Source organism: Populus euphratica, unplaced genomic scaffold, assembly GCF_000495115.2.
Source record: "Populus euphratica unplaced genomic scaffold, PopEup_1.0 scaffold4.1, whole genome shotgun sequence".
NCBI lineage: Eukaryota > Viridiplantae > Streptophyta > Magnoliopsida > Malpighiales > Salicaceae > Populus > Populus euphratica.
This window is the reverse complement of record NW_011499859.1, coordinates 1,518,962-1,540,086: the sequence shown is the minus strand read 5'-3', so window position 1 is coordinate 1,540,086 and position 21,125 is coordinate 1,518,962. Positions and strand designations below refer to the sequence as shown.

General features: G+C 31.9%; 1 protein-coding gene across 1 annotated transcript; it reads left to right on the top strand.

Moving 5' to 3' along the window:
• Positions 1-9,915: 9,915 nt before the first annotated feature.
• LOC105124296 (ethylene-responsive transcription factor CRF1-like) lies at positions 9,916-12,007 on the top strand. The gene has a single exon (XM_011024255.1). The coding sequence runs from the start codon at positions 10,605-10,607 to the stop codon at positions 11,643-11,645; it is 1,041 nt and encodes a 346-aa protein (XP_011022557.1). The 5' UTR covers positions 9,916-10,604; the 3' UTR covers positions 11,646-12,007.
• Positions 12,008-21,125: the final 9,118 nt, after the last annotated feature.

The following is a 21,125-nucleotide window of genomic DNA, read 5'->3' as shown; positions in this document are numbered from 1 at the left end:
ATTTTGCTTTTATGATCAGGATCATGAGTTTTTATATTTTAACTCTAATTAATTTATGTCATTTTTTTCTTTTTAAAAAGTTATTTTGGTCTCATGTCCTTTAACATTGAATTTGTTTTATACTAAGTCGTTAATGTCTTATGAACTGAATTGCTGATTTGGCAGGTTAATCTAGTTAACTCAGGTTTTTTTTATTGATTTTTTTTATTTTTTTATTTAATATTGTGTTTAATTAAAAATTAAGCTTCATAATTTATGTTAGTTTGTTATTGTCCTATGAACTGGATTGCGGGTTTGGCAGGATAATCTAGTTGACTTAATTTTTTATTTTTTTAATTGATTTTTTTAATTTTATCATTTAATATTATGTTTGATTGAGAATTAAATTTTATGATTTATTTTGATTTAATTTGTATAAGGTTATCTTGACCTCATGACTCGGAAATAGTGTTTAATGGGTTAACCTATACTAACTTGGCTCATTTCTTATGTTATTTTTTTAATTAATGTTTTTACAAATTTCAAACCAAATAATTTTTTCAATAAGATGTTTTTCCCCCCTTTTCCGTACACACACAAAAAAAAAGGGCAAATGAAGCTTGTATTTCTATGGGGCACTGTGACCCGTCTCTTTTTACGTGTAGGGTTGTTGTATCTGGAGATATATATATATATATATATATAATCAAACTAATATTGTTGGTATTTATTAACATTTCAAACATGGGAGACGTGCATATATAGCTTTCAATCTGATTCTTTTCGATCGGAAAATTGCACGTATGAACCCTAATGCATGAAAAAGAAATCAAATTAAGCTCCGGCAAAGGAATCGTGCTCACGATCGAGTTGGAAAGCCAGCCTAGCTTCCTAAATTCAGGGTCTCCAAACTACTGGATTAATTAAAATTTTATGTGCTTAGGGTTTGTCTCTGGTGAAGACAAGGGTGGCAAAAACAAGCTGACCCCCACTCAAATAACTCATTAGTGGATGATGTGGCCATTGTCGAGTCGCCTCATGCTTGCAAATTATATGTGGAATTTATTGATTTTAAGTATCAATAAATATAATCTGGGACTAAAAGATACATCATTCTCTCATCATGCATCCTTCTAATCATTCGACCAGCGAAATATCTATGTTTTCTTGCTGAACATTTGCTAGTGGCGACCTTTAGAGGTTATGTTTGGGTGGGCAGGCATGTTCAATTGACTTCATTAACTCCTTTCACTTTATTGCAGTACTTAATTAAGTCGGGATCATGGAATCTCAACAGCAAATTTTGGTTTAACAAGGAGTCATCTTCTTAAAGATTGCTGGATTATTGATAATTACTCGCTTTTTAGTTTATTCTCAATTCTGTACTGTGACCTGATTAGATTAATGCATGTAATTAACTCTGGCATAGGATTAATCTATTTATATATGTGCTCCACCTGTTGGGAATGATAGTCGTTATAATAATAATGCGTATTTGAACAATAATATTATTAATATATAGATCTTGTACCGATAAAAGTATTTAGGTATTATAGAGTTTTATTTTTCTTCAACTTAATATCGTTTTTTAAATTTCTTTTATTGATTTACGTTGAATATATACAATCTCTATCGTAAGCTAAAATCAAAAGATAATGATATTTTTAAGAAACTGGATTAGAATTTAGGTTTACATAATATATTTTATTAATTAAACTTAGATATATAAACACATACATAAGTAATTTACATATCAAACACCACTTTGAATTACATCCATTTGGAGAATGTTAGATGAACACTAGAAAAAGAAGTGTTCGTGTCTATATATATATATATATATATATAGCAATTAGATTAAACTGTGCCGATCGATTAAGGATATAATTAAACCCAGAAGAAAACTAGGGTTTTTTCCCCCTACCCGAACCCGGGACTTGAGGGCCTGGCACGCACTTTTTCAACTACAATCCAACATTTAGCCTGCCACAAGAGATTCTTTATTCTGCTTCCCTTTTTGCTCTTCTGAACTTGACTGGTATCTCTCGGGCAACGAGTACCCTGTCTATACATTACAGCTAAAATATATTTAATTAACACTATCTTTTTCTTTTTACAAAACAAGATATTGGAATTAAAGATATTAATTTCAATTTTATTCTTTTTTTATAATATATACTCGTGAGTTTTAACCTTTAAGATTCTAGGAGGTAAATGATCCTACTCCCAACGCTCCCAATTGCGTGTTGGATCATAAAAAAAGATTGCAACAAAGAAAATTCTCTTTGGCTCAGTAGTTAAATAATCCATGCAAAAAAAGTATTCGAGAGATTTAGGGATTGTTTAGTGAAGCCATGGTTTTTGTTACAATTATCAGCCATGACTGTTATGATTATTAAAAAAAAAAAGTCGTTGATAATGTGCATTGTTTAAATACTTTTATGGTGCAACACCCTCAAAAAGTATAAAACTTTCATTTTAGAAGCTCCTCGCCTTTAAAAATAAAAAATAAAAATAAATAAGTGAACTTATCTAATATAATTATGGACGAAACCAATACAATTCTAATATAATTGTTGTTGGAAACAAGAACAACAATAATCACCAACAATAAATAAAAAGCTTTCCTATTTCGTTTGTAGAAAAAATGGGGAACTACAGTTCTCTAACAAGGAGCTCACGTTCAGTTTAGGTCGACCATGTGGGCAAGTACACTTCAGCAGACATTTACTAGAGGGAAAACTATACAATATATGTTAAAGACACGAAGAAACAAGTGATTTTCTCTTCTATGACCATAAGTCAGGCTATGGACCTGTGTCAATATATATGCATCAGTTAATGCCTAGTCTATTTTTAAGAAACTGGAAAACTGGGCTCGGTGTTTGTTTTTCACATCATTATTTGGTCTTCAAATCCAATAACAGGCCATAATTAAGAAAAAAGGTTAATTATCAATATACGTACCTATGTAGGCGGCTTGTCTAAGAGACTGAAAGATTGGTTGGAGGGTGTATTTGTTAAAAAAAGGAACATGGCGAAATAAAACAGGAAACACGATACTCTCCCTCTCCCTCAAGTTTCATAAACGTTATGATTATGTAATAATAATCTTAGCTATAGAAACAAAGGGTGTCGAGGTCACAGTGCTTCTTGAGTTGTTTAAGAACTTGTTGGGATGTGCTTAATTAATCTCGATGAAAACAGAAAACATCAGGATTAATGATATGGGATTTTTCTCTATTGTGTGGCTCGAAGATTGCATTAGCATCTAGGAGATGATGCGCCATTGACTTGGAAGGATCTCTAACTTGTTTTCGAGTCACCGTACAGTAGTTGCAATAAGAAAATGATGAGAGATCATTTCGGAGTTTGAGAAGGGAAAAAAAACAAACATCAAGGTAATTTGTTATGGTAGTAGAAGATAGATTATTAATGAATTAACTGGACTCTCGAGGATTTTGTCGAATCCAATGTACTTGTTTGCTTGTTTGTTTATCAATGCCTTCATACGGCCTGTAAATGGACAAAGTCCAAGAAAGCTACAACTTTGTGCTGTGTTTGCGAACATATCCATTTACCTATTTCCCTTTTTTTTTCTTAATTTGTTATTTTTGTCGATTCTCTCGACTCCCTTCAATCCGAAAGAACTTGTAGACTTTTGGTTTTTATGCTAAAACCCTTATTTAGCTCATAGAAACAGAGAATCCTCGATGAGATTTGTTTTTTTTTCCCACTCTTTTCAACCCTCTCATCTTGCTTGGTGCCTGAGCGTTGAGTGACCGGAGTTCAAAAGGTATTACTTGTTATAACTGTGGTCATAAACCAAGACCTGAAAATTACACTGCTTTTTACCTTGAACTGTGGTTGCAGCTAGCTATTTTACTCTGAAAGCAGAAACAGCAATACTGCTGCATTAATAGTATATAAACAAGCAAGTAATTAAACTCCTTGTGGGTAAATTCCTTGTTGATTAAAAGTTTTGTTTGTTTCCACTTTCCACAGTCCTGGAAAGTTTTGTTTGTTTCCACTTTCCACAGCTCAAGCCTGTTCTAAGAGTGTTGATACCGTTACAAGACACTAGTTAGCTTTTGTTGATCCTTAGTATTTGAACCGGCACTGCCACAAGTTAGCGTCAGCCACGATTTTTATATTGCCGCATATGAAAATATGTTAACATTCAAGCTGCCATGATCACGACTGGTCTATGTGATGATTACTTGCCATTCAAAGATAATTAATTAGCAACTGGCTAGTTCTTGTACAAGCTAATCGAATAATCTTTGAATGTCTACAAAAACGTAGCTCTCCATCAAAGTTATGGAGAGAGTACACGAATATATGTCTAAAGTGCTAACCATTGGTGCATAATCCAAAATTTATTACAAAACAAAACGGCAATCGCTTGATTTTCTTTCTCCTCTTGGTCAAAGGCACTCTCTTTAACAAAAATGGTAGCTGTGACAGCGAGTGCTGACCATCCAATCAATTATTGACATCAAAGAACAGTGTAAGAATATAATAAGCTTGTGAAAGCTTGGACTGTTGCTTACTTGATTGGAACAGAGAATACCTCACAGCACTGCTAAACCATATGAACATGACAAAACTAGGAAAACTTACGTTTTGTGATGAGGATACCCTTTGCTCGTCCTGTTTTGTTTAGATAGATCCAAAAATTAATTTTAGACCACTAATTCCAAAATCACACTTTGTGAAAGATTGATTATTATTATTATTATTATTATTGCACTCGTGTTTGAGGTTGGTGAACAATCTTCTCAGCTTCGACTACATGGATTGTAAAATCATTAAGGTCCGTTTGGGATTGCTAGTCAGTACGTATAATTAATCCTTCCAAAGCATCTTTTGAGATGTGTTAATCTCATGAGCAGACATGTATAATTAAATTGGATAAAAGGGATTTTATTGGATGGAAAAAATAAATTTATATTATTTTTACGTTAATCAAAATTAAATCTTATCTTTAAATAGTTTTAAGAGGGCAGCCCAACCAATATTGTCTCAATAAAAATACAGGGCAAAAACAAAAATCCTCATTGCATTAACAAAGATAAAATTGCCAAAACAAAAACGGGCAACCTTATTCCGAATGTATGTTTAAATCAGTCCGAAATACTCTATATATTGAAAAACAAATTCCACCTCATTTGCTAACAGAAAGAGTATAGAACAACCAATTTCAACATTAAATTGAAGACTCCATTTTTATTTTTATTTTTATTTTTATTTTTTGCAATAGAAAAACAAAAGTTGGAGGTTTTTTTAAAAAAAAATGACAGAAAGAAAGGGAAAGTAAGATGCACAAAACTTCTGCAAGGGAGCGCTTAGCATAGGTACGTGTACTCAATAGAGAGCGTATACAAACTGTTTGAATTAAAATAATGAAACTTTATATTAAAAAATAAAATAAAAAAGGCTGCTCAGAAACAATTGCTATAATAAACAAAGTGGACGCGGCCAATCAGAGAGAAAAAACAAACTTGGACGGCTTTTTTGTTTGACGCATCCTTCAATAAAATTAATGCTAGTCACATACCAATACGGTCTGGCCCATGAATCGAGGCCCAGTTTCTGGAGACAGTGAATTACCATGTTGTCCTAGCAACTTTGTTGTAGTTCTTGAGTACGTGGAGAGAAGAGAAAAAATTGCTAGAAAAGAGGTGTCAATCGGACACGTTCTGACCATGAAAAGTTGTAGACTCATGCACCCGTTAAGTTTTTTTTTAATTATTTTAAAGATGGGCTAGTTGACTCATCTCTCAAGTCCAAGCGTCTAAACTCTTTTTATATAGCATTTTAATTTTTAATTTTTAATAAAATTCATTATAATTAAGATAATTAAACTGATATTTAAATATTACTAATTTTGTCATAATTTTCAAATAAAATTATAGCTTTTATGGTAATATTAAGAATTACTTTATGAATTATTATATATGAACCAGATATAAAAAACTTAAAAAATATTCATCAATTTTTAATAAAAGAATATCATTTTTTTATTATTTTTGTATTGTAATTATTTTCATATTTTATCAGTTTAATTATTTTTTTATTTTTTTAATTCTATCACGTATAAATTATCAAGTCATGATTTTGCATATTTTTTAAGATTTTCTTTTTAGATTATGATATAATACTTTTTTATAAGAAAACATGTTCTTTTTCGAAATAAAAAATAAATACATGAATAAGAAAAGATAATCTTGGTTGAAGAATATATTTTTTCGTTCTTAATTCAAATTATTAATTTTTTTATGATTGTTTATTTTATATTCCTACAGTTTTTATTCAAATAACTTGCAACTAATAAAAAACCATGTTTGTTTTAAAAAAAATACACTAATAAGAAAATAAAAATTTTCCTAACAAAATATATTTTTCCCATAATTTAAATTGCTGTCTTTCTTATAAAAATCTATTCAAATTGCAAAATAACTAAATCAAAATAAATTTTTAAAATTGCCTCACAATATTGGACAAAAATAATCTAGTTTTACCTAAATTTGGTGGATTGGTTTTCATATTATATTAAATTTTATTTTTTTAGATTCGAGAAAACCTTATTTTTCTGAAAGCGTAATTTATCGGTCCAAATAAATAAATAAAATCTTAGTTGTCTCAATCTCTTATAAGAGATGCACGTCATGACTCGAACTCGAGATCTGCACTTATCATCACGTTACATCATTTAAAAATTATTATATTAAATTTATTAATATAATAGCTATTGTTATTTTACTAGCAAATACATTCTAAAATTTTCCCCTTGACTAGTTATGCTAGCTGATGGTATTTCTAGAAACTCAAATGAGAAAAAAAAAAAAAAAACCCCTTCATACGTAAAGAAAGGCATGCTAAAAAATGACTGATAAAATAAACAATCCATGCAATCCATTAGAAAAATTATCCATATAAAATCTTCAATAATAACACATGTATTAAATTCACATAGCATCCATATGATCAACATTTGATGGCGGCTCTGGTTATTATGCGTTGGAAAGAGTAGATGGTGGGGTTAGAAAAAAATACATGCGAAACAATTCTCATTTATAGATTTAAGTTCAAGTTAACATTAATGATGGAAGAAAACATGTAGTTTTAGCTATAGATAATGAAGAAATAAATGACTTACCTTGGGTTCGTGATGAATATTGGACCGGATTTTACTATAGATAATGTATATGAGCGTAGCAATTAATTCTACTAGAGCTTTTAAGGGCTCAAATTAATATCTCTAGTTTCAAAATAGAATTGAACCACCTACTCCAACCCCAAGTGGCTCAAATTACTTGATTGGTTTGGTAATTAACACACTGAAAACCAATACTCATTTTAAATTAAATTAAATTAAAGTATAGCTTAATTAGCTTCCAGATGGGATTTCTGTTGTGATTGGAATTGATAACTGTCTTTAACTGGTTATTCTTACAAGACTACAAGAGTATTTGGTGACATGAGTAGTAAGAAACTTGGAATTTTACTATAATTTTCTTTTTAGATCCTCGAAGAAAAACGAAAGAAAGAGTGAAAAAACAAAACAAAAAAACACAGCTCCCAAGACGGTCACCGAAATAAAGAGAACAGGCTATGAAATTCAAGCTCTATTTTTGCCACCTAAAGAACATGATTAGCGTCGAAACAACTCTTAAAAAATTGTCAACAGCTATGAATGGAGAAGCATGTTGGCTGTTTACCACTCTAATGACTGGCTGTGAAGACCTTAAAATTGTTGGCTTGTAAAGGGAAAGGCCACGGATGCGTTTTAAACTTTAATAACCAGTTCAGGTATTTGATGCTGCAGACTATAGAACAAAAAAAAAAAAAATAGTGTAACAAAAAAGACCCTTCTCGTGCTAATTTTCTGGGTTCTTCAAATGAAAATTATCAAAAAAAAATTAATTTTTCCTCCACGTTACTGTTAATTACTACTTAATTATATCAACAACTACATGTTCAGATTTAGAAGAAAAAAAATTTGGTAATTTTTTTATATTTTAAATTGTTTTAATATGTTTATCTCAAAAATAATTTTTAAAAAATAATTATAATTATAAATACAAACAAACCTTTAAACTCTTTTACACGGCTCTTATGAACATAAGTAAAATACGCTGAGAAATAAAAAACTTAAATGGGCGTCTCAATAGCCATGTTTTTAATGCCATTCTGTTTAAGAAACATAAATTTATAATATGACTGGTATTATAATAATATTTTTTAAAAATATATTTTTATTTAAAAATATATTAAAATAATATATATTTTTTATTTTTTAAAAATTATTTTAAATATTGGTATATTAAGATTATAACTATATAAAAATTAAATAAAATTAATTTAAAATAAAAGGATTATTTTTTTTTCCAAAACAATCCACTGACAAGAGCATGCATTGAAAGTAGATCTCCTTACCATCACATCACTCGACTCGCTTTATTCACCCAGTTAGCTAATGAAACGGAAACATTAAAATCATGGAAATAAAATCATCATCAAAATGCACCAACCAGTAAATGCAAGGCACTTGTCAAGCCGAGTGAATTGAAGCCAGCTAATAAGACAGTGGATTTCCATGGTTATAACCAGCAAAACCATCGAACCAAACTCGATGACATAACCGCACATTAATGAGAGTTTAGCAAAACAAATTCACAGGCATCTCCCAAGCTCGATGACCTGAAGCCAGCTAAGAAGAAGAAAAAATTGGATAGCCATGGTCAAGATTAGCCAAAAGGCATTAAGAACCCATAAAAAATAAGATAGTTATAAAATGGCCCCAAATTCAAGGTTGCCTGCCACGTTAATCCTCGCTGAGAAATTTGAAAGGGATAAGAGCAGATGGTAAAAACAAGTGAAAAACCACACTGAATCAATGAGCCAGCACTGAGAGTAACGGCAACGAGATCCTCTAATAGCAAAAGACAAAAACATCCCATGAAGGTTTAACACTTTAAGAATAGTAATTAAGGGCCATTAAACGGGGTTATTAAAACATTGCTAATATTCTTAGTCAAAGGAAAGACTGAACTAAGTGTCTGGTCTCACGTGATCGAGAATCCTCAATTCCAAGACTCTTTAGCCGAGTCTGCTGTGAAAAACACAGCCTCCTTATTGGTTGAGCACTCTCCCACCGTGCCGACCTTTCCACGTGTAGGAATCCTACGTCCCCATTGACGTAGCTCCTCGTTCAAAATATCTTGCCTTCTCGTCCGGGTTTCTCTCTACACGACCTCGTTCAGTCAGCATCTCGTTACTCATGAGACACGCACTCCACCCCCGCGAGGAAAAACAAACACCACAAATCTTATTTTAGACCCTGAACTTTATTGAGACTCCCAGATAAGTCTTAGGCTCTGAAAGGACGAGCTTCTGATTTTGTAGCCATCCAAAAGTATTTTGAAATTTTAGTAAATGGTTTTGAATTTTGAAAGATGATTTAACAGATAAACTCTTGAATCAGATCTTAAATATGAAGTGCACTACAGCCATTTTTAAACACTTATAATCAAATATATAACCCACAACATAAATGAATTGTGGTAGGAACAGATTTTTTATTTCAATTGGAGTCTTATAAGTTCAAGAACAGTGTCAATTGAATCCCCTTCTATATGCCCTTTAATTTATCTTAACCAAATTGTATGCTTACGATTGAAAAATTATTTTATTTTATAAGTTACCAGGTCTTGTTAAAAATTGTTAAGGACTTTGGAGCAAAGTCATTTGAGAATACCCACAAGCTCAACCGGAAATAAAAATAAATAGACTGAATTGAAATTTAGTTTACAGAGCGAGGACTAACATGAAGCAAGCCCAGACAAAAATTTTGGAAGTTAAAGATTAAAAATTAAATGGGGAAAGAGGACCGGGTTAATGGGTATTACGGATTAATTGGGATCCTATATAAAAGAGCTGTTTCGGTATCCACCCACAAACCCAACCGTGCTGGCTCTCTTATCTCTCCATCTCCCTTTCCCTCTCTCTCGTTTCTTGAATCCTCCCGTTTCCTTTCTAGTACCAAGAAAAACTCTGTGTTCCTCTGATTCCCTAACAAAAGCTCCTCTTCACTTCCTTCTCTGAGTGAGTGTGTCCAAAAGCAGTTTGTCTGTACAACGGCGGCGGCGGCGGGGGCGGAAGAAGGCAGTACCGCTGGTGATTCTAAACATTTTATTCCTTTATTATTCCCTTTCTTTTGTCTCCGGTAAAGCTACCAACTTTCTTTCAAAGAGACTTTCACTTTTGCTTCTTTCTATTACTGCCGTAGTTCTTGGTGTCTCCTCTGTCTTTCCCTTCCAGTACCACTCCCTCACTCGCCATATCTTCACATTTCTCTACTCTTATAGCTCTTCCCGGTTTAGTGTCTTTAAACAATCCTCTTGTAACTTTCCTTGAAGTTTCTATTCCTTCAATTACCACAACAGGGTCTCTTTATATCCATCTCCTACCCATCTTTCTCTTTATTCTCCTCGTGTCCAGTCTCAAAAGGAATCTCTCTATCTTCTGTTGAGTCTTTCTTGTACTCTTACACCCGTCCTTCCTGTATACTCCCAGCTTCATTTTCCGCGCTTTGCCACGCGATAAAAAAGAAACCCATCATGAAAATGGATCATCCAGTCAAGTTTACTGAGCATAGAAACCAAACCAAACTTGCAGCCCCATTTTTGTCAAACCCGGTCCAATACCCAAAACCACCAAAGATTGTACGGATATCAGTAACTGACACATACGCAACTGACTCTTCAAGTGACGAAGAAAACGAGGTTTCAAGAGTCTCTTCTCGTAAACGACATGCGACAAGAGTCAAAAAGTTTGTTAATGAAATTACGATAGAGCCATCAGCACCACCATCAAGAACCGCTGATTGTGTCACAAGCGACACCGGTTTGAGGGCCAGGCCTTCGAGGAGTGCTAGGAAGAAGGTCGGCGTTAATGTGTCTCAGGCGAGACGGTTGCCGGCGACGGCGGTGGTGGGGAAGAAGTTTAGAGGGGTGAGGCAAAGGCCTTGGGGGAAATGGGCGGCCGAGATTAGAGATCCCTTGAGACGTGTACGGCTGTGGCTAGGTACTTACGATACTGCTGAAGAAGCTGCTATGGTTTATGACAATGCGGCTATTCAGTTGCGTGGAGCTGACGCGCTCACTAACTTTGTCACTCCTCCGGCGAGATGTTCACCGGCTGCAGCCGCCTCCGGGTACATATCGGGTGATGAGTCAAATAGCAACCACAATGTTAACAATGACAATGTTAATGTTAGCTCTCCAATTTCAGTGCTCCGGTTTAGTGAAGAAGCCGAGTCCCAAAGTGTCGGTTCAAGCAGAGAAACCCGAAAGGCCGGAAATGAAGTCCGGGAAGTAAAAGAGGACTCCTGTGTATCGGAAAACTTTTCCGACTTTTCGGAGCATAATTCCTCTATCGACAGTCTGTTTCCTCCAACAACCGACATTTATGAATTCCAGGGTTCAGTGAGGGGTATTTTTGAGGAAACAACATTTTTTGCTGATGGTGGGTTTTTAAAAGATGATGATTTTAGGGACATAGATTTGGATTTCGGGTTCCGGTTATCTAGCTGGAACGGTCGAGACCATTTTCAAGATATTGGTGATTTGATCTGGTCGGATTCTCTTATAGCCATTTGAAGATGGCAATAACAATATGTGAACGGCATTTCTCGTATCGGCATTGCTTTTTTTCCGGCATCGTCAATTTTGTTTCGGCGAGAAGCATATAGCGGTCGTGTTTTTTTCCCATGTAGCAGCTGTACCAATTTTGTTTGTTTTTTGTTTTCATTTCCCTTTTGTTTTATGTGAGAGTTTATTATGTGAAATATGAGTGTTAGTAATATAAAAATTAACTCCGTCACAGTAACGGTGATGGTAGAGTTTGGCTACGTGTGCCTTTTGTGGAGTTTTATTGACCTTTGAGAAGGCACATGTCCAGTGCACGTGACCGGTCACCACTGTTTTTCAAAAGAGAAAACATGTTATAAGCTAGTGGAAGACAATCTTACCACAATGATGTCAGGTACATTTCGAATAAAGTTATGAAGGCCTCAGTGTGATTTTTATTTTCTAATGTCACTCCGCTGTGTTAGTACTTCCTCTCTTTTGTGTCCAGTGAGGACATTTGGATGAATAAATATTTTTGTTAATTTAGTGATCAGAAACACGCATATAAACTGAACAAAAAAAAATTTAATATTATTATTTTAATATATTTCTAATAATTTTTTTAAAAAATTGTCACTATCTAAAAATTACATTCGTACCATGTTGATAATTGATTGGTGGGTTTCTGATATTATGCTTTCTTTTTCCTTGTCTTGTTTTTTTAGTAAAATTGTAATTTTTCTTGCTAAAAAAACATAATTCACATCAGTAATTGATTTTATTAGAGTTTCAATTAACCACATCAGCATTTATAATTGAATTTTAGAGTAGACAACAAGAAAAATAATTTTTCATGAACTTAATAATTTAAAAATAGATGAAATGTTTAAAAATTAATTGAAATGAGAACAAAAAAAACCTAAATTAATTTGAATACAAGAAACTCGAACTACACGGTATGATTTGGGGTTAAAAACATCTTAATAATCCAATATAATTCATTCTCGTGTTGCCTTTCACTATCATCTAATTGAACTTTGACACGTGGGATATGTTCATTTTTTTTTTCAAGAAGAATTATTCAAATGGGGATCTTGAAGAAACATTAACAAATGGAAAATAACAAAAAGCTGTACAAGAATTGACGGCATGTAGGATGTGCAGGTAAGCCCGGGATACAGTTATGGGGGTTCTACAGGTAAGGAATGGCAGCTGCTGCAGCCTACCAGATAGCTAGCGGAGTCGTGATCAGTCAAGCACAGGGAGGCTAGTGGTCGTGTCTCTAGTGAGTCAGATTTTTGCCATGGCAGTATTAACCCAAAAAAGGGTTAGGTCAGAGTAGACTTTATGTTTGCTTTTACTATGCAGCATGTTTATTTTCTTTTTATTTATTTATTTATTTATGTGAGGGTGTCCGGGCAGTTTATACGCACTACAAGTAATCTTCACGGCCCATTAAACATTCTATAAGCCTAGTGAGCAAGTAAGGCACCGCGTAAGGGGTGTTCGAGTAGTTTATGCGCACTACGAGTAATCTTCACGGCCCATTAAACATTTTATAAGCCCAGTAAACAAGTAAGGCACGGCAAGGATGACAGACATGCATGGTAAGGCTCGAATCCAGCTACGGAGAAAGAGAACAAACCTTTTCTATCGCTGAGTTAGAACCTTACTTGCAGCATGTTTATTTTCTTGATAAAATAAATGTTCGTTGAAGAGTGATAAAAGATGATCCATGTTGTTAATAATTTTTATATTTTAGTATATCAAATGGATTATAACAAAACAATTTTAATAAAAGATAACATGTATATAAGTGATAAACGTGATTTTTTCTTTGAAAATTTTAATGAAAATTAATTTTTTTAAAATATTTATGAATCTAAGAATTATTTAGAATAAAAATAAACATAATAGTAATAACTAAAAGAAATATTTAGATAAAAAATTATATGATTATTGTTATTTTAGTTTACACAAAACACTAAATAGTTCAAGATATCATGTTTACTACTTATCTAAGTAAATCTAATAGTATTTTACTGAAAAAAACTTAAAGTCAAGTGTAATAATTTATCAAATTAGTATCTTGCAATAAATTTTTGAGTTGTTTTCAAACCGGTAAAATAATTTTCATTTATGTAGAAGGTTATTAGAAATTTGTTTTAATTAACATGATTTGAATAAATTATTTATGGATGGAAAATTAATATTTGAAAAAACTCTCGATTGTTTTGCTCAAAGAACTCTTTTTTTTTTAGATTTAATTATTGATTCACATGGTGGCTAATGAAATATCAGTAATGATAAAAATTAATTCTTTAACATTTTAATTTTTAAAATTTATTATAAAAAAATAAAAAAATAAGGTGAAAGAAGAGTTTTAATCTAAAAATTTTTAGATTCTTATACTCTTCCTCAACTCATTTTTATTGTTTTACTTCTCTTTTTTATATTTTGGTTATTCTTCCAGATCTAAATATTTAAGTCACATATTTTTTAGTTCAAAGATTTTTATTAAAAGTTCAATTATTGATATAATGTTATTGGAATCTTGAGAAATATAATGTAAACTTTTCAGTCATGCAAGTGAGGAGCAATAAAATTCATCGTTAATAATAACAAAAATTTCATTGTTTTGAAGTTCTTTAATATGTAATTTTTTTTATTTTTAATTTAAACATGTATATTTTTTTATTATTAATATGCATGCTAGAATTTTAAATTAATCTTGGTTATAATTTTAAATACATGCATAATATACATGTTAGGATTTTATTATTAATTTTATGTGGAAATTATATTTGATATTAGTTATATTTTTATATATTTAAAGTTTTAAATATGTATAAATTCTAAATTTTTATTGGATATATTTTATTTAGCATATATTTTTATGAAAAATTAAATATCTTTACCTTTGTCTATATATATATATATATATATATATATAACTTGGAATTTTTCAAAAAAGATATAAAAAAAATTATTGGATGTGTAGGAGGAGGTCACGTCAGATCCATTGTTGAATAGATTTGGCGACAAATAAATCCAAACTTTGCCGATTCATACAAAAAGAAAACAATCTGAGAGGATCTTCTTACATTTCTGGTTAACAGTTTTGTTTCTTGTATCACCTCGTTCAGTGCAGCAGGATGGCAACATGATGCTCTCTTGTTTCTCTTTTTAAAGGTTAATAATAAATTTCAACATATATTAAATAATTTTTATTTAATTTTTTAATTTTTTTATATCTCAAAACAATTTAAAAATATAAAAAATATTTATTTATTTTTTAAAAATAACATGACAACAATTCAATGTGTCCGGCTAATCCATCACTGCTGTTATGGTACAGTTTTGAATATGGTGGCCCTACTGGCACAGTACCACATTTTGTGATTATTTGGACCCTCCATTCTGGATAAGAGCTGGATAAGAGTTATACTATTCTGTTTGTTTGTTTTCATGGTAATCTGTATGGTTATAATTTTAAAAAAATAAATTTTTTTAAAAATATGATTAGGTGTGATTAGTTGGATTTAGATATGTATTTAGTAAAAATTATAGTTAAGGTTCATATGTAGCAAAAAAAATATAGAAAATGTTTGATTATAGTTGCTTTTCAAAAGTGTTTTGTACTTGAAAATACATCAAAATAATTTTTTTATTTTTTAAAAATTATTTTTTATATAAGGGCATTAAAATGATCTAAAAATATAAAAAAATTAATTTGAAGTAAAGAAAAAAATAAAAAAAATCAATTTTTTTTAAAAATGCTTTTAAAACACAAAAACAAATGGAGTTTTATGAAACTCAGTTAAAAAAACATGTAAAAACTGTTTCATAACAACTGCATTTCAAATTTAATTTAAAAAAATAAATTATTTTGATGTATTTTTAAATAAAAAACACATTTGAAAAACAACCATAACCAAATATTTTATTTATGTTTTTTTGTTGTACATAAATCTCAACTGCAATTTTCATCAAACACATATCTAAATCCAACTAACCATGTCTAATTATATTTTTTTAAAAACTTAGGTTTTTTAAACTACAAAAGCTACCGTAAAAACATACACAAAGGCACTCTAAACACATTTAGTGGTGAAATGTCTAATTATATTTTTTTTAAAACTTAGGTTTTTTAAATTACAAAAACTACCGTAAAAACATACACAAACGCACTCTAAACACATTTAGTGGTGAAATGGGAATATATGGAGAATAATAATAATTATACCTTAAACAAGGAATGTCATAGTTCTTAAGTTTATAGACATATCAAGGGATTTCCATCATAAATATATCAAAGATTAAAGTTAAAATTGATTTTTAATAAGAATAACAGAATATATTAATGCCATGTTTTGCTTAATGTGAAACTAAGAGTTGACTGTGCTGAACCAAACCAAACTCTAAAAAGTGAACACAAAAGAATTTGTAAATATTAAGGAGGGAAACACGATCGCATCGAGGATTTGTAAATAAGTTTTCAGAGGGAGCCATTTTATTTTATTAGTAAAACCAGGAATCCAACACATGAAAACCCAGACGCTACGTGCTCTCTCTCATGAATGAACACGCCCTGCTAATTAAATTGCTATAAAAAGGGTCTAAGAATTCCCGTCATGTATCGGCCTGGGTTACACAAGGAGCTCTGTTGGATGACTAATAGTGTTCATCACGTTACCTTCAACATCCCCTTTAAAGACGAGGAAACAAGAGGGCAAAACCGCATTCAATTAGCGAGCCGTGCTCAATCCTCAGGGTGAGGTGGTCACGTGAAATTTTTATGGGTTTTTTTCTTTCTGCATAAAAATCCCATCGTTCCCTTTCCTCCAGCAGTACAGACACCCAGTTGGGTATAAGCGTGGCAGTCAAGTTTCTCAAATTGAAATAAAAGAAGCCAGGATGCAATGTCGTGGGTGGTAAAGTAGCTAGGCAGGAGGTGTCAAATTCAAGTGAAGAGAACAAATTTGAGTGGAGATGAAAGATGGATATATGCAAGTGGTGCAGTGTATGCGCGCAGGTAGATACATGGTATTTATGGTATCTCATGAACTGTGCTGGATGATATAAATGCATGCACTCTTCTCGAGCATGCACTTCTTGTGCCACTTACCAAGTACCTATGCAGGCCTCTGGAATTTCACGAACTCAACATCTGTGATCGTATGATAATGTTTCCAACAACCTTTCAACAGGAAATAAAATATTGCTATTCCTTTGTTTCAACCAGGAATCACTTCTTTTACTTTGATTAGCTGTTGTTTTTTAGAATTTTTTTGTTTTTTTAAATTATTTTTTACTGTCAATATATCAAACGATCTAAAAACATCAAAAAAAATTATAAACAATTTTTTTTTTCAAATTTGTCCATCCCCTGTTTGTAATACATTATACCAAAAAATTGTATGGAAAGCATACCTGATATAAGTTAGTGTTAATAGCTACACAACATAAAAACAAGTCTACGTAACAAGACTTCATACACTAAGCCCATTAACAGACCATGAAAGGCCAGATGGTTACATTGCTAATCTTGCCTCTCTCTTCTCTCACCTACTATATTGCTCATCTCTGCTCCACCCTATGACAGTTTTTGGAAGAAAGTTTGTGAAATTATCTTAGTATTTCACCGATTAGTGATCAAGCTTAGTCCCTCTATCTTTTCAAAAATAATAAAAAATCTATTTAGAGATTTCAAAAAAGATTGATTATTTTTTCACACAACCTTTTAAAATTAAAATATTATGTTCCAACCTGCCAATCGTCCCATTATTGCCGGTTCAAGTGGCAAAAATAAGATGAGTTTAAGATACATGACAGGTGCCTTATGCACACCTAAGAATCAATTCTTCAAACAACTCTAAATATAAAGCATTATTTGGACCGTCTGCTTGGATTTGGGCCGTGATTTTTGTCCCCAGCTCACTAATCCAATAGATTATTAGGGTGTCTGAAAAAAAGAAAAAAGAAATAATAAAAAAAAAGGTTTCCATGCTTGGTTTCCCAACCCTTCGCTTCAATATACGATAATCGTGTTGTTGGGCTAGTGAACTAGTCTCATCTAATGTAATATTCAGTGATGGGCCTATTTTTGGATTCATTTTGTAACAGCAACATTTGGGCTGTTTTCCTTCTCCTAATCAGAGGAACATTTTAAAGATTTAAAGCCCATTTTAAAATCCCGTTTGATTATGGGAATCAAACCTAGGCCCATCAAAAAACACCTCGACTTGGCCTCTGCATTATAAGCCTGTTTTCAGCAACATTCGAGAAACCGACTGTTTTCTTGAAGCCGCGGGCGGGAGGCTGTCCCAAAGTGGTTTTTTTCCTTAAAAAAGGAAAAAAGTCTTCTCGAGAACAAAGCTGCAGGTTCAAAGTCCAAAAAGAGGAAAGTTAACCTTGACAGGGTGTATCCTACTTCACCAAAACCCTCAAATTTTTTATAAAGAAAACAAGAAATGGAGGAAGCGCGTGCAAAGCCCGTGTGTGCAGAGGAAGCACTGAATCTGTTAAACTGTGTAGCCCAGTCGCCTTATGATCAAGACAAATGTGTCCGTCTCTTGCAAACTTTGAGAGAGTGTGTTCTCGATAAGGTGTGTTTTAGCTCTTATTTCTGTGATGTTATTTATTATTATTATTCTATTTTACATATGGGTTTTGGATGTGGAGAATTGTGTCCATCATTGTCAGTATAGTTGTTGGTATCGGGTCAATTGTCAAATTGATTATCCTTTCATAGAAAGGACTTGAGATTTTTGGTGATTTTATTTGTGGAGAATTGGTATATAAAATTTTGATAGAAATGAGGCAGATTTGAAGATGTATTCTTCAAAGGTGAAAAAACATTGTAACTTTGGAGTTGTTTGGAGCTTTATTTTTGTGGGATTTTGAGTTGATGATTTTATTTTGGAAATGAGGATTAAACTGTGAGCATTACACTTGATTTTGAAGCTTTCTTGCCTTGAACTGGGAGAAACTATATGTTACCGGGTTGAGCAATAAGCTTTTCTCTATGTCAAGTTTGCTACTGATGATACTTCCCTTTCACTAAGTCTTGCATTATATCTTCTTTCATTCTTCAATTTCTTATATGGATTTGAACCCTTTTTTCACAAATCATCGTGTTGCTTCTGCTATCCTGTCTGTTAATAGCAGAAGGGTGGAAATGTGGCCTCTGATTGGTCTTGAGAGCATTGGCTTTGCTTTCCTGGTTCAATCTAGTTAATGTTAAGATCTGATTTCCCTTGTTCTCTCTGGGTATGATACTTGGATATCTTGAAAGGGCAGGGCAGATAAAAAATTCATTGATCTTTAGGTTTTCCCTGGATTTTTCACTATAAGGTTAGAGATTTCACTTTGTAAAGAAATTCCATGGGAATAATGGTTGCGTGATTCGAATTTGCCATGATGAGATGTTCGTCTTCTTGATTTGGCATCTGGCGAGGTGCAGAAAAGATGCTATATAGCTTCAAGGCCTAATGTATTATTATAGAGGGTTACTAATGAAACTGGGTATTACAGTATAGATAGCAAAATATAACTTAGTGACCATGAATTCTTGCTTCAAGACTATCATGCTCAAATGTTGATGAAGCCTTCAAAAGTACTTGAAAATCAAACTTTGAGCTGGTTAAAACTCATAAAAATGCTCAACCTGGGACTTATAGAAGCAATTTACTCATAAACAATCACACGTCTTTGGCACAACTCGTCCTAGTCAGTGACCTTATTTTATGACTGTTCAAATGGTTTACGGGATTATAAAGATTTCTTGTACATTTATGTGCTAAAGTCTTTCCTTCTTAAACTGTTCTTCATGAGCGATGCTTTTGTACAGAAAGTGAAGAAGTTCTCGCTAGCTGATCAGGACCAGCAGGAAGCAAGTTCAGTCTTCAAGAAATCTTAATTGAGATTCTGTGCTGGTGGCCTGGTGGGATTTTTGTCTGAGGTCTATTCATATATTTAGTGTTGAGGTACTTGCTTTCTCTCCTTCCATTGTGAAGGCCTGATGGCTATCTTCTAGTGTTACTGTTACAAAACGTTATAACCTATCAAAAACGGTTACCTTCACTTGATTTGGACTGGGAATCCATTTGGACGTTAGAAAGCCGACATGTAATTTTCGGGATGCTGCAGATTAATGCAAAACCCAATTTTCTGCATTTTTTAGGTTATTAAGCTTGGTGGAGAATGATGGGCTACAATGGAAATTAATATTTATTTATTTAGGAATTTTGATGCTGGATGGCTACTCTAGATTTTGTTACTTGGGTATATCAGTATTTATTATTTAGCAGTGAAATTAGAAACTTCTTTATTCAATTAAAGACTTGTTAGGTTTTTCTATTTCATTTGGATTGAGTCTCTCTTGGTTTGGTCTTTTCAAGATCGAGAGTGTCGTTCGGCGTTTATTCCTTCAAAATCTGAGGTTTTTGTCCCCAACCTTTTGTTCTTCTATCTTATATCAATTCTTATGCTTTGTTGTATTTTTCATCTGTCTTGTATGATATTTCATAAAAGAAAATCAGAATTAAAAAAGAAAAGGAAGAATAGAACAATGAGAGCAAATTGAAATGGTGTTTTGGTTGATGGCAAACAGTGCTAACAATTCCGGGCAAAGAAGGGTGTTTTGGGATTGTGTTAGAAAAGTAATTTTGAAAAAAAAATTGAATTTTTTTTGAATTAATATGTTTTTGATGTTTTTAAATTATTTTGATGTACTGATTTTAAAAATAATTTTTAAAAAATAAAAAAATATTATTAATATATTTTTTTAAATATAAAATATTTTAAAAAATAATCACAACAATACTCTGCATGCATAAAAGTTAAAAGTTAAAGGAGGTAATGTGAGGTAATGTTTCTGGAGGTAATGTTTCTAATTGACGAGTCTCTAATAACATAGGATGCTAACCTTTTTTTGTCAACACCTCATCAGTATTAACCGATTAAAATTGAATTATATAAAAATTTTAAAAAATAATATTTTTTAACTAGAATGTTAAACAAGGTTTAGGTATTAAATGATAAAGTTGTATTTTAAAATAATTTTTATTTAAAAATATATTAAAATAATATATTTTTTTTAAAAAATATTTTTAATATTTGAAACAAAACATTAAAAAAATTGAAAATTTTAAAAGCATAGTTTGAAATTTGAATAGCAACGTGCCTTGGTATAAATAGATAGTATAAGAATTTTAAAATAATTTTTACTTAAAAATATATTAAAATAATATATATTTTTTAAAAAATTATTTTTAATATCATAATATTAAAACAAAACATTAAAAAAAATTAAAAATTAGCAACGTGCCTTGGTATAAATAGATGGACTCTAGATTTTGTTACTTGGGAATATCAGTATTTATTATTTAGCAGTGAAATTAGAAACTTCTTTATTCAATTAAAGACTTGTTAGGTTTTTCTATTTCATTTGGATTGAGTCTCTCTTGGTTTAGTCATTTCAAGATTGAGAGTGTCGTTCGTCGTTTG

Excerpts from the sequence above, each read along its gene's own strand:
- LOC105124296 (XM_011024255.1), top strand. The coding sequence starts at position 10,605 with ATGAAAATGGATCATCCAGTCAAGTTTACTGAGCATAGAAACCAAACC.